Source organism: Metopolophium dirhodum, chromosome 1, assembly GCF_019925205.1.
Source record: "Metopolophium dirhodum isolate CAU chromosome 1, ASM1992520v1, whole genome shotgun sequence".
NCBI classification, from domain to species: Eukaryota; Metazoa; Arthropoda; class Insecta; order Hemiptera; family Aphididae; genus Metopolophium; species Metopolophium dirhodum.
The window spans coordinates 35,967,352-35,992,583 of record NC_083560.1 but is presented as its reverse complement, the minus strand read 5'-3'; the positions used below and the strand labels follow the sequence as shown (position 1 = coordinate 35,992,583).

Below are 25,232 nucleotides of genomic sequence, written 5' to 3'. Positions count from 1 at the left end.
TATATTTTTCATATTCATATTGTGTGTAAATTATAAAATATGACATAAATAATATCAATACTATTGTAACCTGTGACCTATATTCTAAATATCCAACCTTCAGCTGACGACCACCTGTGCGATTGCGCAGTTACGATCTATCATTTCGGTCGTCGTCGTCGTAGTCGTCGTCGTTTAATGTGTGTTCTTGTTTCCTCTCTGGCACTTGTCGTCCCAATGGACCGTAATGGCAGTAGATCACAGTAAAATTATTTCAATTTCTTAAGTTTGACACAATTCGCAAGTCCTCTTTTCCAACACACACCACAATTACATCACCGATCTCCGTTACGTTTGGGTCACGTCCGTCTGTCTAGGCCTTAGGGTGAGTACGTACGATTAGTAATTCACATATTATTATCATTGTGTGTGTAAGACGTTCTTAAAAAAAGTGATTGCCTGTGACTCGTGCGATATCTTAGATTGTTTCCAGCGTTCCCGTACATGCAAACAATTTGGTTTAGTCGCTTTAGTAGCCGGTGTAGCATTCGTCAAGGTTTCCTGCTCAGTTTGGTTTGTTCCTAAGTTAGAGGGGCAATTTCATCATGTCTGCCAACAATAGCTTCCAGTTCAATATACGAGACAGCATGTACTTCAGATTCTCAACGAAATACATGCAATTATTTCCAAGAAATGTAAGGAGAGTTATAGAATTTGTATTTCTATTTGAGGTAAGTTTTCACATTATACCTACGTACCAAACGTCAGTGTTTAGAACTACCCAGTGTTGTAATATTTGCGTTTTTTGATTTTAGGCAATATTAGTTTTGTATACATTTGTTAATTTTCATATAAAGTTATCGCAACCAGCTCATTGTTTGGACCATGTCATAAATATTTGGCCCAAAAATGGTATACTGAGAGTGGAGATAATTCAAAATTATGAACGCTATCCGGAACAAAAAGGCAAAATAAACAAATTCTTAACAGAAGAAAATATTTTTGAACGTGAATACAGATTAGAAAATGTATTATACAAAATAAATGAGAATTTTTCACTGTTCAATGATTTCATTAAAACGTCTAACCCTGAGTAAGTACCCAAAAGTTATTAATTTTAGAAAAAATGGTCTTATTGTTCTTAATGCAATTAATTAATTTAATATCTAGGTATTAAAAACCAATCTTCTTAAAATATATCTACTTATAAGGCGCCCGGTGCCAATATAATTTTGCACATAGAAATACACTCTACGGGAATAATGATTCTGTTCTGTAGAACCAACCAAATTTGATAATTTTTTTTTTTCTAATAGAGGGTAACATTCTACGCATCAAACGCCGTTTTTCAATATTTTTATCTCAAACTTAATAATTTGCAAAAAAAAACCAAATTACAATTTTAAGCATTTATTTATAAATTATATTACATCATTATTTTAAACAATCAAAGTTCAATGAGGTCTGTAGGAATTTTGAATTCTGAGTGAAGCAATGAATGTATTGATTTTACAATTGTGTGTTTTTTTTTATTTATTTATTTTTTTTTTGTGTCTGTCATCACCTTTTAGGACAGTAAAATGCTTGGATTTCTTCAACAGTAACTTTTCTGATAGGAAAGTGAATCTAGTTGGTACTTTGGGGGATCAAAAGTAAAAATCTTTTTCCCAGTAGTTTTCAAAAGCGACGTAAAAAACAAAAGAAAAATTAAGGAAAAACGGGAATTTTTACGCAAAATCTGTTTTCGAGAAAATCGATTTTGGTTTTTGGTGCAAATCTAAAACAAATGATCGTAGGTACATGAAATTTTGACTGATTGTTTATATTAGCATTTTATATACACCATAATATTTTCCAAATATTTTGACTTATTTTGAGCTGTTTACGGACATTTTCAATTTTTTTTTCTATAAATATCATTGGGTGAAAAAACGTGAAAATTTATTGCAAGGCTACTGATATAATGTTACAGTTGAAAAATATTAAAAATACAAAGGCACAATTTTTTTATAAGCATTTAAAGTTCAAATTTTGACAACATTTATCAAATTTATAATTTAATAATTATTTTGTAGTTAAAAATGTATAAAATGTTCAACTTTTATAGCTAAGGATTGAAAATTGAAAACAAGGCTCCACGTAAATAGGTTATAATATATAAATTACTTTATTCACAATAATATCATCAAAATAATATACTTAGAAATATCATAGGCTGACTGACAGTTTTCGCTCAGAATCGTTTTTCTTATACAATGATATTATATCATTGAATTCAAATTTAACACCATCCATTACAATGACCCACTTGTAACCTACTGTACAGCCGAGTGACATCCACGTACCCACCTTTTTCTTCTTTCAGTTAAAAAAATAGTTACCAAAATCTGATAATTCTACAAGACCTGTGAATTATTCCCGTGAAGTCATTTTTTCAATATAATACACCCTATAAACCCCTCCCAAATAGGAATCGGGTAGTTTAATGGAAAAGTATTATAACTGAGGTGGCAACTAAAATATAAAATTGTATAGAACTGCGGACAATTTGAAAAGCTGGCACCGGGTTCTTTAAAAACAATATTTTATTATAATATTTAAGTTTATAGAAGAGTACCTAATCTAACGTACATGAATATGGCCCCCCGTCTTTGTCCAAACATTTTCAAAATTATTGTAAATAATTGTAAATTAATTGTAAATAATTGTAAATTACATTTGCAAATTTGTAAATCAGCAGATAACTTATAAATCAAAAAACAAAAGTCGGGGGGCCAAGTTCACGTAGCCCCCCGACTTTGGCCGATCGCCTCCGGACAAATTGCAGGCAATTGTAAATTAATTGTAAATAATTGTAAATTATATTTGCGAATTTGTAAATCAGCAGACAACTTATAAATTAAAAAACAAAAGTCAGGGGGCCAAGTTCACGTAGCCCCCCAACTTTGGCCGATCGCCTCCGGACAAATTGCAAGCAATTGTAAATTAATTGTAAATAATTGTAAATTACATTTGCGAATTTGTAAATCAGCAGAAAACTTAGAAATCAAAAAACAAAATGTGGGTAAGTGGATGTCACTCTGCTGTACAGTAGGTTACAAGTGGGTCACTGTAATGAATGGTGTTAAATTTGAATTCAATTTCTGTTTTATTTAATACTTAATATAATATGCTAATTCACCATTATATCTCCTGTTGAAACAAAACTTTAATTTTTTTGGGAGATCATTGTGAGATTGCATTATGTAGCATGTTATATTTAAAACTAAACCGTCTGTATAAAAACCCAATGCTTTCAGTAATAACGCATCGTGTGGCCTCAGCATCAAATCAAATTATATTGTTTCGACTGTACCGATTGTTATTATTATTGCATGGTGGACGTGTTGTTACTTGTGTGTTGTATTTTTTCGGGATTTCCTATTTTTGTGTAAAGGCGTCGTCTAGATATGCCATTGACGATTTCTGTAGACAACAATAATAATATAGGCTAAAATTTACTGATTGATAACAATATTATTAAATTAAAATTATAGTGATTGTGTTCTCATATGCAGTCCAGATGTCCAGTCGCATGCTCTTGCATTTTACCCTGGTTTATATATTTTATAATAATTTGTGTATTGTTATAATATTTTACTTGAAACTTAATACATCTTGTTTATAATGGTAAGTTTAAAAATATTTTCAATTACAATAGTGTGTACCTATTATTAAAATAAATTTATTAAATGATACAGCCATAGGTAATTCTTTTCATAGTCCACACTAAATTCATATTTGTTGATTCAATTTTTGTATGCCATAAAGTTATAATACTTAATTTCTATCAAGACATTTGATTTGATTATATTTTTATCTGAATGATTAGTAAAGATAAGTTTTTGGTTCTTACAATATCCATCTATGTAGTGAGTTACTTTGTAATGGATGTAATATTAGGTATAGGGATGTATATATTATATAATATCTATGGTCAACTTCTCAAAGTGGGCCCACCGCATAACATGTATTTCAAAATTACCTATAGGTACTATCATTTATGAGGCATATGTAACGTCGACGGGTTTCTAACTCACGCGACATAATATAATATAAAAATATATAATATTGTATATGTTTTTTGTGTTTTACTTTAGTTTATATTAAAAAAATTTAAATTGATAAGAAATCAATAAAAAATCTTTTAAAGCAAATTGATAAAAAATATGTTTGATAAAAAATTCATTATTCAAAAAATCTATATTTTAAATTAAAAATAGATAATTTGTAAAAAATCTATTGAATAAAAAAAATGTTAATTTATAATCCAAATTTGCTAAAAAAAACTATATTTTTATGTTTTTTTTACCAAATATTGATTGTGTATCAAATAAAGATTTTGTATAAATTTAGATTTTTTTAACCATATTTTATCAAATATATATTTTTTAAACCATAGATTTTTATCAAACGAAAAATACCTCACATTATTATTTTTTATTTCATTTAAGTTTTTTTTAAAAATATGAATTTTTTATCAGGGATTTTGTTTTATAAATTTTTTTTTCAAATTTAGATTTTTTATCAAATATTGATTTTTTTACAAATAAAGGTTTTTTAGCAAATTCAGATTATTATTTAGTATTTTTTAAATTGTTATTATGAATTATCCATTTCTTCATTACATATATAATTATCATTGAATTTTTTATCAAATAGAATTTTTATTAAATTTATTTTTATAAAATTTGGATTTTTTATTAAGATTTTTATTAAATTTATTTTTATAAAATACGAATCTTTCATTAAACAGATTTTTAGTTAATTAACGTAACAAATAGTTATAATACGTAAAAACTGTACAAAGTGTAAATCAATACTAGACACTGCTAATACTATTAATTCATTAATCCATTATAAATATTATAAAGTTTTAATTTCAAGTAGGTTAGGTTAGGTTTTTCATGTTATGTAATCCTCTTCATCATTATTACTTGTTGTACTTAATTGTATAGTTGTATATTTTCTTATTAAATAAAAAAAAAAAAAAAAGTTTTAATTCGGTGAAAACTATAAAATAAATTGTATATTTAAGGCTACAGTTAAAAGGGGACGAAAACCTCGTGTTGACGAGAACCTAGTTTTTGAGACATTAAAAAAAAGAAAGCATGAAATTATAAATGAACAAGGTTTAATTAGCCCAGTTTCAAGTAATGTGTGGAAAGTTTTATCTGAAGATTTAAATTACAAACTTCCTTCAAATTCATTATATATTATGTTTTATGAGGATAGACATGGATGGAAATCTAGATTAATTAAATTGCTTGGATTGGAAGATCATATAAAAAATTCTATAGAAGTAGACCAAAGTTCATCATCAGATACAGAATGTTCATTGCAATCTAATGAAGGTGAATTCCTCAAAAAGTTATTTCAAATAACTATTCCTTTTAATGTGTTCACTCAAATTAAACCTAAAACTGTGTCTTATAAGGATAAAAAATCTGCGTACAGATCGTATGACATACTCCCACCAGGAATTTGGACAGATATGATCAACGATATATTTTTAAAAGAGCATAAACTTCCATGCAATTTCATATATAAAAGAGGAAAAGTTAGTCGTGATCCTCGGAATAGTAAACATTATATTTGGTTCTGTGCTAAATGTAAAGATTGTGGTTCTGAAATGGAAGGGTGGTCAGACACAGAACCTAAAGGTGGTGAAGCACTTATCCTTAGTCTCCGTACTAACGACACTAGGGGCACCGAAACAAAACATGACACTAAGCGTCCATTAAAAGGTTTCAAACGAAAAATTGTTGGGGAACAATTGTCGTCAGATTTTGGATCTAATTGGAGGAGAAAAAATGCCAAAGATTTGGAATTTGGATGTACTTCTCCGCCAAATCTTTATACTCTTAATACTTTGAGCAAAGCTAAGCAGCAATTTAAAGATATATCATTAGGAATTGTTGAAAAGTGTCCTATTAAATCTCTCGTTGAGTTCAAACATAATTCAACTTATGCTGGATCAATATATAATATTGGTATGGATCCATTTTTTGTTTACTATTGGTCCAGTCATCAAATTATTATTTACAAAGATGAAGTAAAAAGTTATTGCAGATTAGCCATAGATGCTACAGGTGGTTTAGTACAAAAAATTAAAAGAACAAGTATGAACATATCATCAAATAATATCTTTCTTAATGAAGGAGTAATAAATACGGGTTTTGGGCAAATTCCAGTAGTACAAATGGTGTCTGAAAGTCACGATACAGACAATATATTCAATTGGTTATGGCGTTGGAAAAAAGTGGTAATTCGATGTCCTCAAGAAGCAGTGTGTGATTATTCATTACCAATACTGGGTGCTATGTCTCGTGCTTTTTGTAATGCATCCTTAAGTGAATATGTTGACAAATGTTTTTTATGCTTAAATAAATCACATAGTAATTTACCATCATGCTACATAAGAATAGACGTTGCCCACATGGTAAAAATATTTTGTAGACTTAAATGTTTGAATGGGAAAAATAAACATCTTAAAGTATTCTATGTCAGTTGTCTCAGACTCCTTTTAGTATCAAAACACATTGATGATTTTCGTGAAATTTTAACAAACTTACTAACTGTTGTATTGAGTGAAACTGATGGATGGTTAGATAAATGTTGTACAAAACCTAATCCTTCAGAAAAAAGTAGAGTCTATTTAGTAAATCGTATAAAGGATATTATACCAATTAAAGACGGAGTAAATTTTGATATGTTAGACGATGAAGAATTTAACGAAGACTCTGAAGAAAATTTGGCTTCTGGTTTCGATGAACGTCCAACCCAGATTACAGCATTTCTAGAAGATGTATTAAAAACAAGTAAAGATAATTCTGAACAAAAAGGTAACCGTTTGTCTGCTCATTTACTTCCAGAACTAACCACTGATATTATACGTTTATGTAAGCACTTTCCTCTTTGGACATCTGTCATGCAATCATTGTTTGATTCCCCATATGATATTGCTACTTCTGCATCCGTCGAAGGGGACTTTAAAGAACTGAAATGCAATATTCTTCGTTTTGAACGTAAACCAATGACAGTAGACAGATTTGTTATAAATCATTTAAATAGCATAAATAGTAATGCTCGACTATTCAAGAGTGCCCAAATTCGAAACTCAGCAAAAATAAATAAACAAGAAATATCAGTTAAAGGCCAGGATACAAAAAATACATTATCAGTTGAGAAAACAAAACCACTTGATATCATTGATGTTCAAAATGATATTTGTATTCAGCATGACAAAGATGTATATATACCAAGTTGTTCAAAGACAATATTTGATATTAACGACTCATTTGATGAAGAGTTTGACAAAGAAATAAACGACACGCTACCAAATGTAGTCTCTGACAAAAAACCAGATGTATGTGAAGGCGAAAAATCTGATAGCAAATATAGTTGTATAGAAGATGAAATATCTGACGACAACTCAATAACCCTTTCAACTTCTCAGTCTGGTGAAGAATATGAAAATTGGCGTGGACGTGGTGGTGAATCACAGGAAATATATTTTAATGATAAGCCTAAAAGACAGAGAATAACAAAATATATGCAAGCAAATAGAGATATCGAACTGTCGTTTAATAAAAGAAAAACAAGATCAAATTTCAACTCATTACTATTGAATGGTAATTTATCATCTATAGTTTACATGGAAAAAAAAAGATATCTTGTAAATAACACTTGTGCGTTTGATTCTGTAGCCGTAATTATTTCAAGAGCATATATTGATAATGATGAATATAAACATTATATTGATGAAAGTTCTGATGAGTTTTTGAATTTTTGCAAATCAGTGGCTTGTGGAAATTCCCCAAAAACTATATATAAAGAACGAGTTAAATTAATAAGGAAAATATTTGACGAAGAAGACGGAGTATCTGGATTGAAAGTTATAAACTCTGAGTGCAACGTAACATTCATAATTTATAAATTATTACAAGAATTTCCGTCAGCGAAAGAACATATCAAATGTTCTAATACAAATTGTGAAAATGCCAATAACATCAAAAATTGTAGTACAATCATATTGGATACACAAAAACTTCAAAAAATATCAAATTTGGAAGGTCTGCTAAAAACATATACAGAAGAGAGAAATTATAACTGTCGTCAACCATCATGCAACGGGATAGTTTCGGCAAACAAAAAATTAAGTCATCATATATTTATTGAAATGGATCAAGTTGTAGGAACCAAACATTTTAATATGGCTCACTTCCCGCTAGAATTGAGTGTCAATAATGAGAGGTATGTATCATTTATTAATTAATTTATGTAATAAAATGAAATTATACTACATTATACTTTTTACTCAGCTTTTTTTTAAATGGATCCATCAATTATACAAATGGACATTATATAAGCCATGTACGCCGTTTGGAAACAAAGACAATATGGGAAACCCACAACGATTTGGTTAAAAAAATCGCCAGATGTAAGAAACCAGAACAGATAAAAGTGAACCCACATTTATTAGTTTATACCAAAAAGTAATATTTTTATTGAGCTATATTTTATTTTATTGAATACAGTTATATTTTATTTTTTAATTAAAGATACGAGTTAGTACTTTTTAACCAATCATAATTTTATATTTTTAAATAATTTGTTATAATGAAAAGAAATAAACTATGTTTTTAAGCCAGCTAATTGTATATTAAAATAGATCATTTCAGCATAGATTTCAACTGAAGGTGATCTCAGCCGGTAATGTAGCAACAAATATCACAATTATTCTTAATTTATGATAAACGTTAGGTAATACTCACTTGTACTCCATTCGAAGCCTCAACAAATATCATATAATAATATTATGTAACATTTGTAATACAATTCATTAACACCCAAACAAGTTTTGAAAGGAAGTAGATTTTAGAAATTCTCTAAAAACTATTAAAAATAAAAGGGTATAATTAAACAGGAAATTATAATAACTTCAACACTACCTAATACTTAAAAAAATATCACAATACTTCTGAAGGGTCTAATAACTCAAAATCAGCCAACGTATGTAGTTGGTCGGATTGCTGGACTCGATCGGCCAAAGTCGGGGGGCTACGTGAACTTGGCACCCCGACTTTTGTTTTTTGATTTATAAGTTGTCTGCTGATTTACAAATTCGCAAATGTAATTTACAATTATTTACAATTAATTTACAATTGCTTGCAATTTGTCCGGAGGCGATCGGCCAAAGTCGGGGGGCTACGTGAACTTGGCACCCCGACTTTTGTTTTTTGATTTATAAGTTGTCTGCTGATTTACAAATTCGCAAATGTAATTTACAATTATTTACAATTAATTTACAATTGCCTGCAATTTGTCCGGAGGCGATCGGCCAAAGTCGGGGGGCTACGTGAACTTGGCCCCCCGACATTGTTTTTTGATTTATAAGTTATCTGCTGATTTACAAATTCGCAAATGTAATTTACAATTATTTACAATTAATTTACAATTGCTTGCAGTTTGTCCGGAGGCGATCGGCCAAAGTCGGGGGGCTACGTGAACTTGGCCCCCCGACTTTTGTTTTTTGATTTATAAGTTATCTGCTGATTTACAAATTCGCAAATGTAATTTACAATTATTTACAATTAATTTACAATTATTTACAATAATTTTGAAAATGTTTGGACAAAGTCGGGGGGCCATGTTCATGTACATCCTAATCTAAGGATATTAATAAATGCAAGGAACCAATAATTTTTTTTTAAATTTTACTAAACATGGTTGTGCATATTACATATGTTTCTAAGGGTTTTCTTTGACTTTTTAAATTTATTGATATTTTTCTTTATAATTATTAATTATAATAATTAAATAATGATACAATCATACGGTTATAGTAGAATGTTGAATAAAAAGATAAACTTGTCGTTTAGTATACATTTTGTACGTATTTACATTGGTGTATTTAGGTTTATTATACCTATTGTTATCACAATTAATTTTAAAAATATTTTCTAACTGAATCTCTGTATATATTGTATTTCTGAGCGAGTTAAGTTATAATAATTGATACAATGTCATATGTATTCATTTGTATTATTTTTCAATAAAATTGATTATAATGATATAGGCAAATACAAAAGTTAAAAATCAAACATTTTGTTTATTTTAATAAATTTAAAAACAGCTTCTTCTTTGTATAATGTTACTAAAAAAATGTCGATTTTAGTAATGTTTTTCTTTTTTATTATGATTTATGATTGATTTTAAGCTGTTTAAACTACATATTAAAAAATCTAAACTTATTATGTTCATTATTATATTAAAATTAATTTGCACCACCTCTTGTTAAATCCTAATTACCATAATTATTATGACCTGTACATTAACTTACCTTATAAATAAACAATTTTTATATCAATGTTTGAAATACCTATATATTAGTTTATATATTATATACTATTTATAAATAGTCAATAAGATAATATTCGGTAGGTAAAACAAATAATTTGTATTTAATCTAATTTTATTGTATTTTCTTCTTTTTGTACAGTTTATAAATTATTAGATTTAAGGACGCCACACACTGCAGCGGTGGCGGTAAAGTTCTTTTGTCTTGGCAGTGCCGGACTCATTTTTCCGTAACCGCGACCCCCATCGCCACCGCTGCAGTGCGTGTATTAAATCAAAATATTTTTAAATAGTGCACATTATAATTATTATTGAGTGATGATTAGAATACTTAAATATTGTTAAGTAATATATTATGTACTATAGGTTCAATGATCGATTACTATTAATTGAAATAAAAAGTGAATTTAATATTATCTTATTACTAAATATTCTTTTTTAGGAAAAAAGAAGAAGTTTATATTGAACATTCAACAGTAGAGTTAGTTGAAAATAAATTTCGAGAGACTAGCGCCCTAAAACCTCACTTATACTCAGAACCAATTACAAATAACATAAACGTTGAAGGTACAATTTATTCGGGGAATTATTGATTCCGCCGAAACTACCTGCTTAAGAAAAAAGTTTATATTGATTCCGCCGGCTATTAATTCCGCCCGCTACTGTTTATAAAATCTACATATCGATTCCGCCGGCTATTAATTCCGCCAGCTACCGTTTACAATATTTACACATCGATTCCGCCGGACACTATTCACAATATTTGATAATTTAATAAATAAAAATGTGTGATAATAACTTAAGGTAGGTCTCGAACTCTCGACCAACCTTAATTTAAGTATTAATTTTTATTTTCTTATGCCAAAGTCTTGTTTATGAATGTTATTTGGCCCTAAATTGTATACAATTATACAATAAATTCTATGTAGGTATAAAATAAAAATGCATAAATGTAAATATTTTTGATCATAATATTTGGTCACATGTCTAAATTGAATAAAATGATAATAATAGTATATCAGTATAAAATAAAAATGTATAAATATAAATCATTTTTTTCTAATTAATATTATGTATATGATATTTTAAAATGTATAATGTAAATTGAATAAAATTATAATAATAATATATAAGTATAAAATAAAAATATAGGTATAAATCAAACTACTTTTGATAATATTTGGACACATGCTTTAAATAAGTAAACCTAGAAATTTTATTATCGTTCAAATCATTTGATAAATTTTTAATACTTTGTTTTTTTTTGTTAAAAGCACTATTTTTGCTATTTTTCTCGATGTTTATTCCGTTTATATGTATGAAAGTGTCGGTTTGTATGTTTATTTAAAACATGGGTGAATATGAAAATGTTGGGGTGAGCTTTTGTGAATTGTGAATTTAATTTTGAGTGGAAAGACTCACAGCTTTTTGTAGTACGTTCTGATGTTATTTCTCTCGATGCCTTTCAATTAAATACATTTTGTCAAAATTTGAACTTTAAATGGTTATAAAAAAAAACGTGCCTATGTATTTTTAATATTTTCCAACTACAGTTATATAAACTTATGGGGTATCTTGTATTACATTTTCAAGTTTTTTGATCTAACGGATAAAATTTTATTGACATTTATAGAATAAAAAACTAAAAAAACGGAAAATTTTAAATGTCTATAAATAACATCACATTTCTAACTCAAAATAAATTGCAAATTTTCGTGATTTTTACGTATTTTGTCAAAATTTGAACTTTCAATGCTTATTAAAAAAAATTGTGACTATGTATTTTTAATAATTTTTAACTACCGTTGCGACAATATATTAGAAGTCTTGCATCAAGTTTTGAAACTTTTTTGCCCAACGAATAAAATTTTATTGTCATTTATAAAAAAAAACTAAAAAAAGATCGAAGATTTCAAATGTCTATAAATAACTTAAAAAGATTTGAAATTTTTTAATAATAATACGTTATAGCAATAGGTACGGTTTGAAATAAAATGTATTTACTCGTGCGCTACACGCATAATATTATAAGAAACCTGATTGGTTGTAAAAACATTAATTTGGCACAATATCAAAAATAGATTTATAGATTTATAAAATTTATAAATTCACTTATTAACTGTTTCCAAATATTACCAAAAGTAGGTAGTTATACACTTTAATTGTGAATTATACAATTTACACTATATACAATTAACAATATATGTATATTCACATACACATATTAATTAAATACTAATATTTTAATTTATAGTTGTATATATTGTCCAAATTATACTAAATAGATTATACATTTTAAAATACATATACAAAGGGGGGTGGGATGAATAGTGTCTGGAATCGATGTGTAAATATTGTAAACGGTAGCCGGCTGAATTAATAGCCGGCGGAATCGATATGTAGATATTATAAACAGTAGCCGGCGGAATCGATACAAAATCGGCGGAATCGATATACGCCCATTTATTCTAAGTAAACATGAAATAAGAATATTTACTATTTAATATATGTCGTGTTTGTATGTGTATGTGTGTGTTTGTAATGGAAAAAGTGGTTGTGTTTTTGCAGTTTGTGGTTGGTTAAATTTAAGCACAAATATTTAGTTTTAATATTCAAATTTACTTCTAATTTATTCATACTTTATTTCATCATTAAAAGCATATTATTTTATTTCGTTTATTGCTAAAATGCTAAAATTAAAATAAACTACACTAAATACCTGTTGCAAAAAATTAGACCACTTTTTATGTACACTTAAAACTAATAAATTTCAATTTAATTTTTACGGTCTTGTCATTTGTAAGAAGAAAAAAAAAATATTTGAAGCTTTTAAAAGGATTCATTTTATTTTGTATTGGGTTTGCACTTGGTTGTATGAAAATATGCTTGATGGTTAAGAAATTATTGCTCAAAGTACACTTTTTGAATGTGTGTGTTTTTATGAGGACATGATACCCGCACGTGTTGTCTCCGTCGTACAAGTGCATAACATAACAAATTTTACGCTCAGCCAAACACGTGTCGCTTCGTTAATTTAAAAATTAGAGTTAATTGACTTATCATAAAATTTAAAGGTAAGATTATTATCTAGGCGACCTCCTGGGCTTTTTATAATATTTTAATTTTTAAGCGAGTTATGAGTACTTTAAAGTGTATAAACAATTTACAATTTTAAAATACTCATAGCTCGCTTTAAAACTAAAATATAATAAAAAGCCCACGATGTTGTCTAGATAATAATCATACCTTTAGATTTTATAAGAGGCCAATTCACTCTAATTTTTAAACTAACGGAGCTACACGTGTTCTGCTTTGCGTATAATTTGCTATGTTACGCACTTGTAAGACGGAGACAACACATGCGGGTATCACGTCCTCTTAATATGGCAGTCGCAGTGGCGTGCAGTGGTATTTGATTAATTGAAGCTTGGTAGGTGTCAAAAAAAGGGCGGTTCCATTTTCCTCCAAAAATGAAGTACCGTTTTCCTCCACTGTTTTCCTCAACAAAAAAAAGGTTGGTTTCCATTTTCTTCCACATTATTTTAGATTGATATTATGTCCATTTTCCTCCAATATTTTAGCCAGTGTTGTAGTATTACGTTTCGTATTATACAGATTAAGGCTAGGATCCAGCGCTTGCAAACGTTATATTAATTGACAAAAAAACGATGGAAATTTGTAAACGTAATTATAATGGAAAGCGATAATCAAAAATAATTTAATACCGCAAAACTAAACATAACAATATTAACAAAATATATTATATATCATTAAACAAAACATAACGCAAAATGTAATTTATAGAATATCATTGACAGAACAATAATGCAAAACGAAATATTTTAAAATCTATTTATTTAAAAGTCTATTGGTTTCGTAGAAACATTTATTTCATGCGACAATCTAAGAATTGATTATATTATATTTCATATCTGGGCCATTAACTACCCGAATTAGTTATTTTTAAATTTTATAGGTATTAACACTATTTTAAATAACGATAAACATAAACTTGTATAACGTTTAATTCTGGATAACGATAAACGCAAAAGTTGAATAACGTTTTAATTGTAAATAACATAAAACAGAATTTTTTTTCAAATGCAAGCCCTGCCTATTTGGTTGATACATTCTGGTATCGGCTATATCTATATCAGCTGTCGATTAAGCCTAATAAAGAATATTTTTATTTTTTTTGATATTCAAAAATTATTTATATTAACTATTTTATTATTTTATTTATTATTTATTGGAGGAAAATGGCTACGGCCAAAAAAAAAACCCCTTTCAACAACAATAACATTATTATACAGCGTATTTGTACTTAAAAAAAAAAAAAAAAACGTTTGGTATCAAATAATCCGTTTCTAAAAGTATTTATAATTGCTCAATGTAGCACTCCTAACTGCTGTGTAAAGCCGTGGTCACCCTACCCTAGCGCACCTGGCCTTGTGGTTTGCATACAGTATAATGATACAAGTATTGAAATCTCAAGGGTTATGTCAACATAATATTGGATATCTATTTAAATTTCTAATTTTTAATATAAAATAATACCGGTAATTGAGTATATTATAACCGGATTAATGCAAATTGACATTATAAATTAAATTAATTTATTGTCTTCCTTTTCAAGCGATAATGCGACACATCACACATACCTTGTCTGACTGCACGCCACTGGTCAGATACATTAATCATTGTGAAGAAACCCATTTAAATTTAAGATAAATGTATTAGTGTGTTTCATATTAAAAAATTACTTGTTGTTTTGTTGGTTTGGGGTTTGGGTTTTCTATGGTTTGCCATTATTTTTGTCATATATAACACTTTGTTTTCTGTCATATAAATTTCTGAATGCATGTACGTGTGGTAAATGTATGTGTTATTATTTTATTTGCTGCTTTATCTACCATTTAATTTTTATTTTTATAGAACACTGGTATAAAATGATATCAAGAAGAAGTCAATGTTCTTGAATATATATCATTTGAAAAAATACATAATATATTACATTTTAATGCCTTTAAGTAAATTAAATGAGAATATTGATAAAATAAAAACATAACTGTACAAAATATATATGTATAAATAACCAAATATTTAAACCCAACCTAATTGATAAATATAGTTATGATGTTAGGTTATTACTTATTGTAATATTATGTTAGTAATATTTGGTAATCTAAAGGCATGTAAACACAATTGAAAAAGTTTAACCTAATAGTACAGGGGTGGCCAAAATGTGGCTCATGTCATTGACTCATGTAGCTCCCATCTTTACATGTTTCTTAATATTATTTAATAGGTATTATTCCTTTTCGTGCTTTTTATATTATTTGTTATTATATTGAGCGGCTCCAGGCCCGGCGCAAGGGTTAGGCGACATAGATCCACGCCGTGGGCGGCACTTAAAAATCACTTTAGTAAGAGGGTGGCACTTTCAAAATACCGATAGTATTGATAGTATTATATAGTTAGGGGCGGAAAAATTCGATTTTGCCTAGTTCACTATTTTCGCTTGAGCCGGTCCTGAGCTCGTTGGCCACCCTTGTAGTGGTATAAGCGTCCAAATTATGATACACTATGTTAACAATGACATTATTTTAAGTTCAACTAATTTAATTATATCACGAAGTTAAGAGGAAGTCACTCCGTCTTACACACGTACGACATAGGACATTTCCGATCGCTAGTTTCAACAGTGTGCAGTCAGTTTTGAAATTAGAGTGAATTGACCTATTATCAACATTTTTAAGTGAGTTATGAGAATTTTTCAAATATTAATATTTTATATACTGATAACTCCCTTAAAAATTAAAATATCGTAAAAAACCAACAAGAGAACACAGATAATGTTGTTACCTAAAAGTTTGATAATAGGTCAATTCACTCTAATATCAAAATTGACAGCACCCTATTGAAACTAGCAAATTAAAATTTGCTTTGTCGTACGTGTCACGTGTGTAACACAAATCCAACACATGCGGGTGCGACGTCCTCTAAAAAAAATTTTCGTTATCATTTTTTTTTTCAAAATGCAGCGTCATAATATAAAATAATTAATATTTGAGTAATATTATTATTATTTTACAATGATATGAGTAAGATTTATTTTTATTGTTATTTGTTGTGTAAATGTTATGTTATGTTCATAACTACATAAAATTAGTAAGTATTCTTTATAGCTTTTATAAAATTAAAAATATTATTTCTATTGATTAATGATTTGGGTACTTATTATTTATCAAATGCTTCTCATTCATATACATATTAAATCAATACAAATAAAACCAGTTTTTATTTAAAGTAATAACAATTTAAAATAAAACTTAATATTTAATTTTTTAATTACCTTTGATTCTATATTTTTTTTTCTATAAGTATTGTCATACAATATGTATACCTATTGTATTCATTTTTCTTATTTTTTTTAATGTTATTTATTTTTGAACCCATTAATTTATTGATAATAATTTCACTAAAAAAGTTAAACTAAACTTAAACTAGTAATAGAACATTTTATATATTGAAATATCTTAAATTGTAAAATGTAGCAGTGATTATAATTATTATACACCAGACACCTATTATAGAGTCAGAACACTGAACATTAATTTTTTATTTTTAAAGTTAATTTTATTAGTAAGTTATTACTTATTATAATTTTTGTTAACATACATTATACTAAAATATTGTTGAAGGTTTTATTATAAGATAAAAAATATTTAATTTTGTTATTTAAAATTATGTTGCCACTTTTAAATGTTTGTTGAAATATTAGCGTATTTCATATTTATCAATATTAGTTGCTTACATTTGTTTTAAAAGTTACAACTTATAACACAAAGAATCTTTATTATTAGTAAACAATTATAGGAAACTGTTTTAAAAAAAAAGAAAAGTAGATGATGAGACCAATAGGTACTTACACAGTTACACCAAGATTATTAAATATCCTAATTCTTTAATAATTTGATTTATATATATTTTTTTGTGAGCTTTAATTTCAGCAGTGTTATTCTTGTATTATAGTCGTATTTATTTGCTATTTATTAAATGGTCACAGAGACAATTATTTTTTTACAACAAATAGAGGGCTTATCCCCCTTAATTTTGACTTGGGGCACAATGTATTAATTGTCCAACATTTTGTAACTACATCAAAATATGACTAACATCTCCTACTCCTTTTCTTATGACAAAACTTGGTGAACATTTTATGCCTTTACCGCTTCTCAGTTATATTTTCCGTTTACTAAAAGCATTTGACTGACTATTGTACCCAGCTCTAGATCACCTACAATAAATTTTACTAGCTTTTTACAATGCCAATACCAGCTATAATTTTATAAGTTATTGGACAATTTAATGAAAATATATCTTAAACAGAATTTCTCCAATTTCACGACCAATTTATTTTTAACAAATAAAGAATTTATAATTATAATATATTTATACAAAAATATATATTTTCAGTGATATTGTAACTCACCATATTTAACTAATTAATAATAAAATTGTACAAATTATAGTTTATTGATTTAATATAAAATAAAATGTTATATAATTATTGTATTCTATTTTATATTTTTTGATTTCTGACTTGGGTACTATAAAATATTAGCATGTAATTTTCACAGTAAATAACAAAAAGTATACTGAATTATATTGTTACACATATTTATATTTGAAATATAATAAATAGTATTTATATAATTTATTATACATTGTATAATATATTTCAAAATAACATAATATTTTACGTGACTCCAAAACTTCAATAGGGTCAATGGGCCATAGTTTAAAAACCTCTGTCTTAAACAATTTTTCCAGTCATAGATAGTCTTAAGTACTTGTTAGTAGGTATTTTTAATATAATAATTACATAAGTCTTTGTCAGTAAATAATAAGCTCTTACCGTAGAACGTGGTGAAGTGGGGCACTTTTAAGTATATATTTTAAGATTCCTAATAATTTGTTTGATCAAAATGATTGACATTTGCAATATATAATCTATACGCATGAATACAGCTACCTATTCATGATTTTTTTTTTTAAAGTTTCTTTTTTTTTTTTGTTCTAAAAAGTGGTCGATTTTACCCCCATGTGTGGGGTAAGGTGGTCCAGGAATTTGATTTCCAATAAAAACCACTTATATAGTTTTGAAGTGGAAAAGCTAAATGTATGAATATAAAATTGTTATTAAATAATTGTTGTAAATAAATTTGATTTAATTTCACAGATTTAACTCCCAGAGTTAAATGCTATTCAGTGTACTTCAAATTATAGCGACCAGTATAATTTTTCATGTAGCTTCTTGGTGTTTTGCGGATGCCCGATTCACCCGACGTTTTTAAAGTGTTCAACAAATTCTTTCGCCAAAAACTTAATAACAACACATTTACCATTATGATTGAAATTGTTAATTCATATGAACTTATTGATAAGATTATTAAGAGTGAACATTTTTAATTTAGTTGCTCACTTTTGAAATATTAATGACTTTTTAAGACTTTCAAATAAAAACAAAGTAGTTTTCTGTTTGGGCAATAAAATAATTTCGTTTACATAATTTGTACGTATTGTTATCACGAGTATCAAAAATTGTTCGTTATCATACTGATATGGCGGTAGAATTGATAAAATAATTTGTATTCAACCATATCAAAGTTATTCTGATAAATATTCAAAAAAATTAGAATAGGGTACTTCATCCCAATTGCTGGTTCACTTCACCCCGTCTTACGGTACCTATTTTAAAATTATAATATATTGTGCTCAATGGGAATTTGTAAGCAGTGTTTTGTGATGAATTTGTCGTGAGTATAGAAAAATTAAGTATTACTATAAACTCTTACGATTTCCTTAAATTTTTCTATTATTTTCACAAATTATAATATTATTTTACAATGATTATTTAATTCGGCAGTTGTCACAAAATATATTTTGTAGTGTTTAAAGAGTTAAATATTTTTTAGTCATGACCACAAACTCGGCGTTTTTCACTATAAGGATATCCTTATGGGTTACATACATCTACATTATACAATATAGTGTATGGAAAACGTTTCATTTGTTTAGCATATACATCTATTATTTCTTTATTTTATTTTTCAAACAGATGAAAAAGAAAAACCGTCAGTTTCATCACAAGTTCATTCTACTGAGGTATTTGTACTATTCCTCTTCATCTCATAGACAAGATAATAAAATAATATATTTATGTTTTTCAGTGTCCAAATAATTTATTTGGAAGTATATTGGGAGCCACTAGTTGTTCGTTATACCAGTACACAAGTACCACATTACCTCCGGACGTAAACAACAAAGGTAGGTATATACCAATCTACCTATATTAAATTAATTGTGAAATTAGCTTAAATGGGATTTATCAATGAAAATGTTTACAGTTATTTTTGGTTGTTTCATTTTAGGAATATATTACGAGAATCACATTGTCGAATATTCATTGAATGATGAAAACTTGTTTTTGTCGTCCGAAGCTAGACAAGGGTTAGAAATTCCGGTAATGCTTGTAACCCTAGACCCTACACAGAACAAATGTTTTGGAAATTCATTAAATCGGTACTTCTTAGAAAATTACATTGGCTATGACGAATTACTGTATGCTTCTATTAAAGCTGTGGCTAAATTTGAAGAAAACAAAGGCTTTTTAAGGTAAAGACATACAGTCGTAGGTACATGGCATAAATAATTGTAATGTATTAATATAGGTACCTAATGTAGATAATATTATTATTGTTTTACGTTTCAGAAATTTCATTACCTGGAAACATTGCCCAATTGCGGTGAAAACACAGAAAGATAGAGCATCATACATTTCTTCAATTTTCATTATGATATCCACTGTTAGTATAAAATTATTGTTTATTATATACAGCTTAACCAACAAAACTATTATCTTGATCAGTAACTCACACAAAGGGTGTACAAGGATGTGAGCTATATATTATATTGCATTTATATACTTATAAGTATGATTGAATGAAGTAATTGAGTAGGTAACTAATAGATTTGTTAAATTTTAATTCAATGCTAAATCATTATTAGAGTGGAAATTGTTTGGCAGCCTATACCTACTTCTAGATGACATTTTATTAGTATAATTTCTATAAGTATATTTATATTGGTATAAGTAATTAATTGTTGTATTAGTCATTCAATAGGTTGAACTTATTTTTGACAAAAACAAATTTCATATATTATTGAATATAGATTATAATATTATAGTCTAATACATATAATCAGAGTTAAGATATTGATGACTTTTGCATTTTTTTTTTAAATTTAGTTCATGCTTCCTTGATTCTGAATATATGAATTTTACTTTGCATTTTTTCGTATTTTTAGGCATTTTAAGCTATAAATGCATTTCATTGTTTTTTCATATTTTATGTAATTTTTTTGTGTTTTTTTATGTCATTAACATCCTAACTCTAGTAATTATTATAATAATATTATTTCATACCATAGGCATGCGCAGACTTGAATTGCAGATGCAACATATAAAATTAAACAGCCCATTTTTTAACAATCGGCCAAATGAATGTTAAACAGTCAAAGTTATTGATCATATTATACACAGGCTGTGTTATTGTTACCTAAGTGGCTATAATACGTAGTATAATAATTTATTTTTTTAACAATTGACAAATGTAAACATACTATTATAGTTATAATGACTTAGTCTGCAACGATACATTACAGTCTACATTCATTGTAATGATACTTCATTTCATGTAGATTAAATTAATGTTAAACATTATTATCTCTAGAAATATCTATAGAAATTTGATATTCTGATTATTGACATTATTCAGTCGATTACTTTTATTATTTTTAGAACGTACCAAGGGTTTTCCAGTGGATGCGTCCGACTAGCTATTAGAGCTAACTCGCTAACAGTGCTAACCACTACCACCTCCCCAATGACCATAACCAAGACATTAAACATAGACATATTATTATATATAGTATAAATTTTATTTTTATATTTTGTTTAATAACATATTAACTGATAGCTTTGTCTACACTCTACTGTAAAAATAATTATTTATTGGTTCCCATCAATTTTATTTACTTATAATTAATATTAAATTATTAAATAAAGAATTGGCCCGACCGGTCCATAGACCAATCAATCGGCCCAAAAGATGTGGCAGATGCAGCACATGAACCTACTGCACCTGTACGCACGCCTATGTTTCATACAATATTACCTGCTATTGCCAACTTGTAAGTCATCTGTGAAGTAGACTAGGGTGATCGTGTGAATAGGTTCATGATATAAATAACTCAAAAACAATCTAAAATAATTGTATAAAGTTAATACATAAACAGTGACAAAAAGTTTCAAGTCAATAAATAATTACAATATATTTAAATTTCTGTCAGAAATTAAAAATTAAAAATTTAATACAAGATTTTCCAGAATCCGCTTATTCTTGCACTTAACTAAGTAAACTTCGAGACTAAGAGCATTAAAACAGAATATCAAAAATCGGATAAACATTTATTTTACTGGTGAATATTCAATGTTAATAAAATTTGAACTTCAGGCGCTCATAAAAAATTATTGTGGATTTACTGTCAGATTTTATTTTTTTAATTGCACTAATAAGTTATTATAACTTGTGCATAGGTAACCTTGTATTTAATTTTCAGAATTGTTGACCGAGCAAAAAGTTATTATTCAACAATAATTCAAAAAAAACTAAACTAAATTAAATATACCTATAAATAATTAAAAAATGATCGATAAAATTGTATCTTGTTTTTTTTTTTTAATTGGTCATACTAACATTTAGTGATAATGTAAAGTATCTGCTGTTAGCCATTAAATGGCCACATTATTTTGAAAATTATAGGTATATCAAGTCTAGGAAATGCTAGTATAAATATTTGGTGAAAAATGTAAAACAAATAATATCTACTACAATAGCAAAATAAAATCGATTTTGTCAGAAACTAAATAGATATATATATAAAGTACCTAGTTTTGTTGAAAAATTCCCGTTTTTTCATGACTTGCTTTTCCTGGTAATTTTAATAAGTATTTTTATTTGTATATTTATCTAAGTTGAATCGTTTGTATTTGTTTTTGCTTTCAGACATTTGTGATTTCATTGTACATGAGGTACTTGAATTATCAACTAGTCGTTGCCCTCAGTTATTTACTAAACCATTTTAACGGTAATAAATAAATGATTATAATAATTATTAAAAAATGTCTTACGTTTTGATTTTATATTGCTGCTTATTATTTTTTCAGGGGAAGTTAACCTGGTTAAGTTTTATGTGTGTTTTTTGGGTTTTTTGGGTGAGTGAAACAAATTACAACATTAATCCGTTTGACAGTTCGTATGATTTTTCGTCGTAACCTAATATTATTATTACTGCAACTTTGCCAAACGTTGTACACGTCATATTGGAGTTCACTGAAGCCACGACATCCATCCCGCAAAATATAATTTTAAGCACTAACAATTAAAAACTTAATCAACTTGATAATTGATAATGCTGTGCTTTAGTGGCAATAATTATAAAAGCGAGTGGTTGGTCGCGTATAAAAGGGTTTTTTTTTTATCTCTGATGACGATATGCATTTGTTTACAGTTATATTAACAAATATTATTATTTATATTCCTGACAGGCCTATCATCATTAATATGGTTATATTTCAAAGATGTCGATACATTGTTTTACATCATGTTGATCGTGGTAACGGCTGAAATGTACTACGCAACATTCAGCCATAATGAGACCACGAAAAAACATTGGCCAAAGTGAGTACCTGCCTATTATTATACCTATAATTTAAAAGCTATTATTATTTTAATTGTGTATTTTATATTTATATGTATACCCATTTGCGGAGGAGGGGATCTGGGTTAATTGGGTGGTAGATAAGAGGAGGGTACCCTAATAATTTAATTAATAATATTTTTAATTTTACCCGAACTCGGTTTGACAAAAACGTAGAACATTTGTTTGGTGTTTCTTAATATGCGTGTATATTATAGTCCGATTTATGTAAGTCGAATATTTTATATTTATAATTTATTAGAGTTCATCAAAATAAATCATGAAGAGTGAACTTTTATATTTTTATAAATATTATGAAAATGACAATTCGTTATGATGTAAGTATATAATTGTTTCGATCGGTTCTATACAAGAAAATTGCTGATGTAAATAACAGATGAATAAAAAAAATGAAATGCATTCTTTAGAAGGAAAAAACAAATCCTGCAAATAAAATAATAAACAAAAAACTGACCTTTATCTGGTTTATCGGGCGTTTTGTATAGGCAATATAAGTACATTCCGGATGTTATGGCTTGGCGGTGTTATTGTACAAGTATGTCAATTTGTATGCGATTTAAATATTTATGTTTTGAAAAGGTTGTTTCTCAACACAAAACTAACTGTTAAAGTCGTTAATGAATTTGAAATTTGAATGTTAAAACGCTGATCTTTATCACTCACACATACACAATCCACACTATAACCAAACTGCAATCTGAAAAGCTTATAAAAACACTTTATTGAGTGTTCAATTATTTTGTTAGTTACCTATCAGCTGTCGGTAGTTCGTGTTCTGTAACGTTTGTGTCAAGCAATCGAATATTTTTTATTTGACTGTCGCTAATAGTGAAGAGAATGCCACTGAGTGGGAGTACAGTAGTACAGTTTATTAGACACTGGAAAAGAAACATAATTATAATATGTTATATAAAATATTAAGATTATATACTTTAAAAACACCAAGTATGAATAATATTTTTAAATCGAAACAGAATAACTAAAATCGTTATTCTTTGTTTAAATATATAATGCTATCCTAATCTGAACTTATAAGATGTCTATAAAAAAAATACTTTGTTAATAATTTTATAATTAGATTTTTAGTTTTTATTTGTTTACAGTACATATTATTTATTTATGAGAAATCTCGTGTTTAATGTTCGATTATTAGCTATGATAATTAAACATTTTATACATTTTTAACTACAAAATGATATACAAATTAAGGGTACAGATGAACAACTGTAGCTTAGGTATATTATAACTTATGTCTTTATGAGGAAACCTGTATTAAATTTTCGAGCTCTTTTACCCAACGAAAAACCAATGAGTGTCTCCATCGTAGATTTTAAAATGAACAGTACGGTGTTATATTTAATGTATAATATACCTATATTACTTGTGTAGGTATATTAAATGTATATAATATCTACTATATACAGTATAGCGCGAATATAAAACGTTCGCCGCGATGGAAAGCGCCGAGGTTATTGATATGAGACAAAACAAAATGTAAAATGTAATAGTATATACTATATTGTATGGCAAGGGCGGGAAGTGAGCTATTTCAGTCACGGGTGACGTGTGCGACACGAGCTGCTGGCGAATGAATATAATATGAATATAAGATGTAACTAAAAGTGTATGTTTTATAAGGACAGTAGTATAGATTTTAGTGTCGGTTTGTGCTGAGGATACGCGTGATATGTGAGCTCAGTACTTTTGGAGATTCCCACTTTACCACCGGCTGGACGGGAAAAGGACGCTTTTTAACGCCGTCCGTCCGTCGATTTCTAAAATATAAAATCGCAAATTGATTCAGGATCTCTAGAGTTTCAAAAAAAAAATAACATTATCGCTTGTGAACGTGGCTGGAAAAATAATTCATATATATTTACCTCGATCAACCCGTGTTAGGTTCCTTGTATGTTATTCTACGATTAAAATAAAAAAGTAGATGTGCCAGAAACTGAAATAATCAAATTCAATTTTTTTAAGTTGAAAGATTAAAGTTCAAATTT

The 25,232-nt window shown here is 27.7% G+C and overlaps 1 protein-coding gene across 1 annotated transcript in view; it reads left to right on the top strand.

Annotated features, from left to right (window-relative positions):
* The first annotated feature begins 584 nt into the window (after positions 1-584).
* The window catches only part of LOC132935342 (membralin-like), a 30,487-nt gene continuing 5,839 nt past the window's right edge, over positions 585-25,232 (top strand). Inside the window, exons 1-10 of the mRNA XM_061001867.1 lie at positions 585-710; positions 795-1,072; positions 10,823-10,947; positions 19,505-19,551; positions 19,617-19,713; positions 19,818-20,061; positions 20,159-20,252; positions 22,515-22,596; positions 22,676-22,723; positions 23,057-23,189. Coding sequence (XP_060857850.1) covers positions 585-710; positions 795-1,072; positions 10,823-10,947; positions 19,505-19,551; positions 19,617-19,713; positions 19,818-20,061; positions 20,159-20,252; positions 22,515-22,596; positions 22,676-22,723; positions 23,057-23,189 — 1,274 coding nt within the window. The remainder of the gene's footprint in view (positions 711-794; positions 1,073-10,822; positions 10,948-19,504; positions 19,552-19,616; positions 19,714-19,817; positions 20,062-20,158; positions 20,253-22,514; positions 22,597-22,675; positions 22,724-23,056; positions 23,190-25,232) is intronic.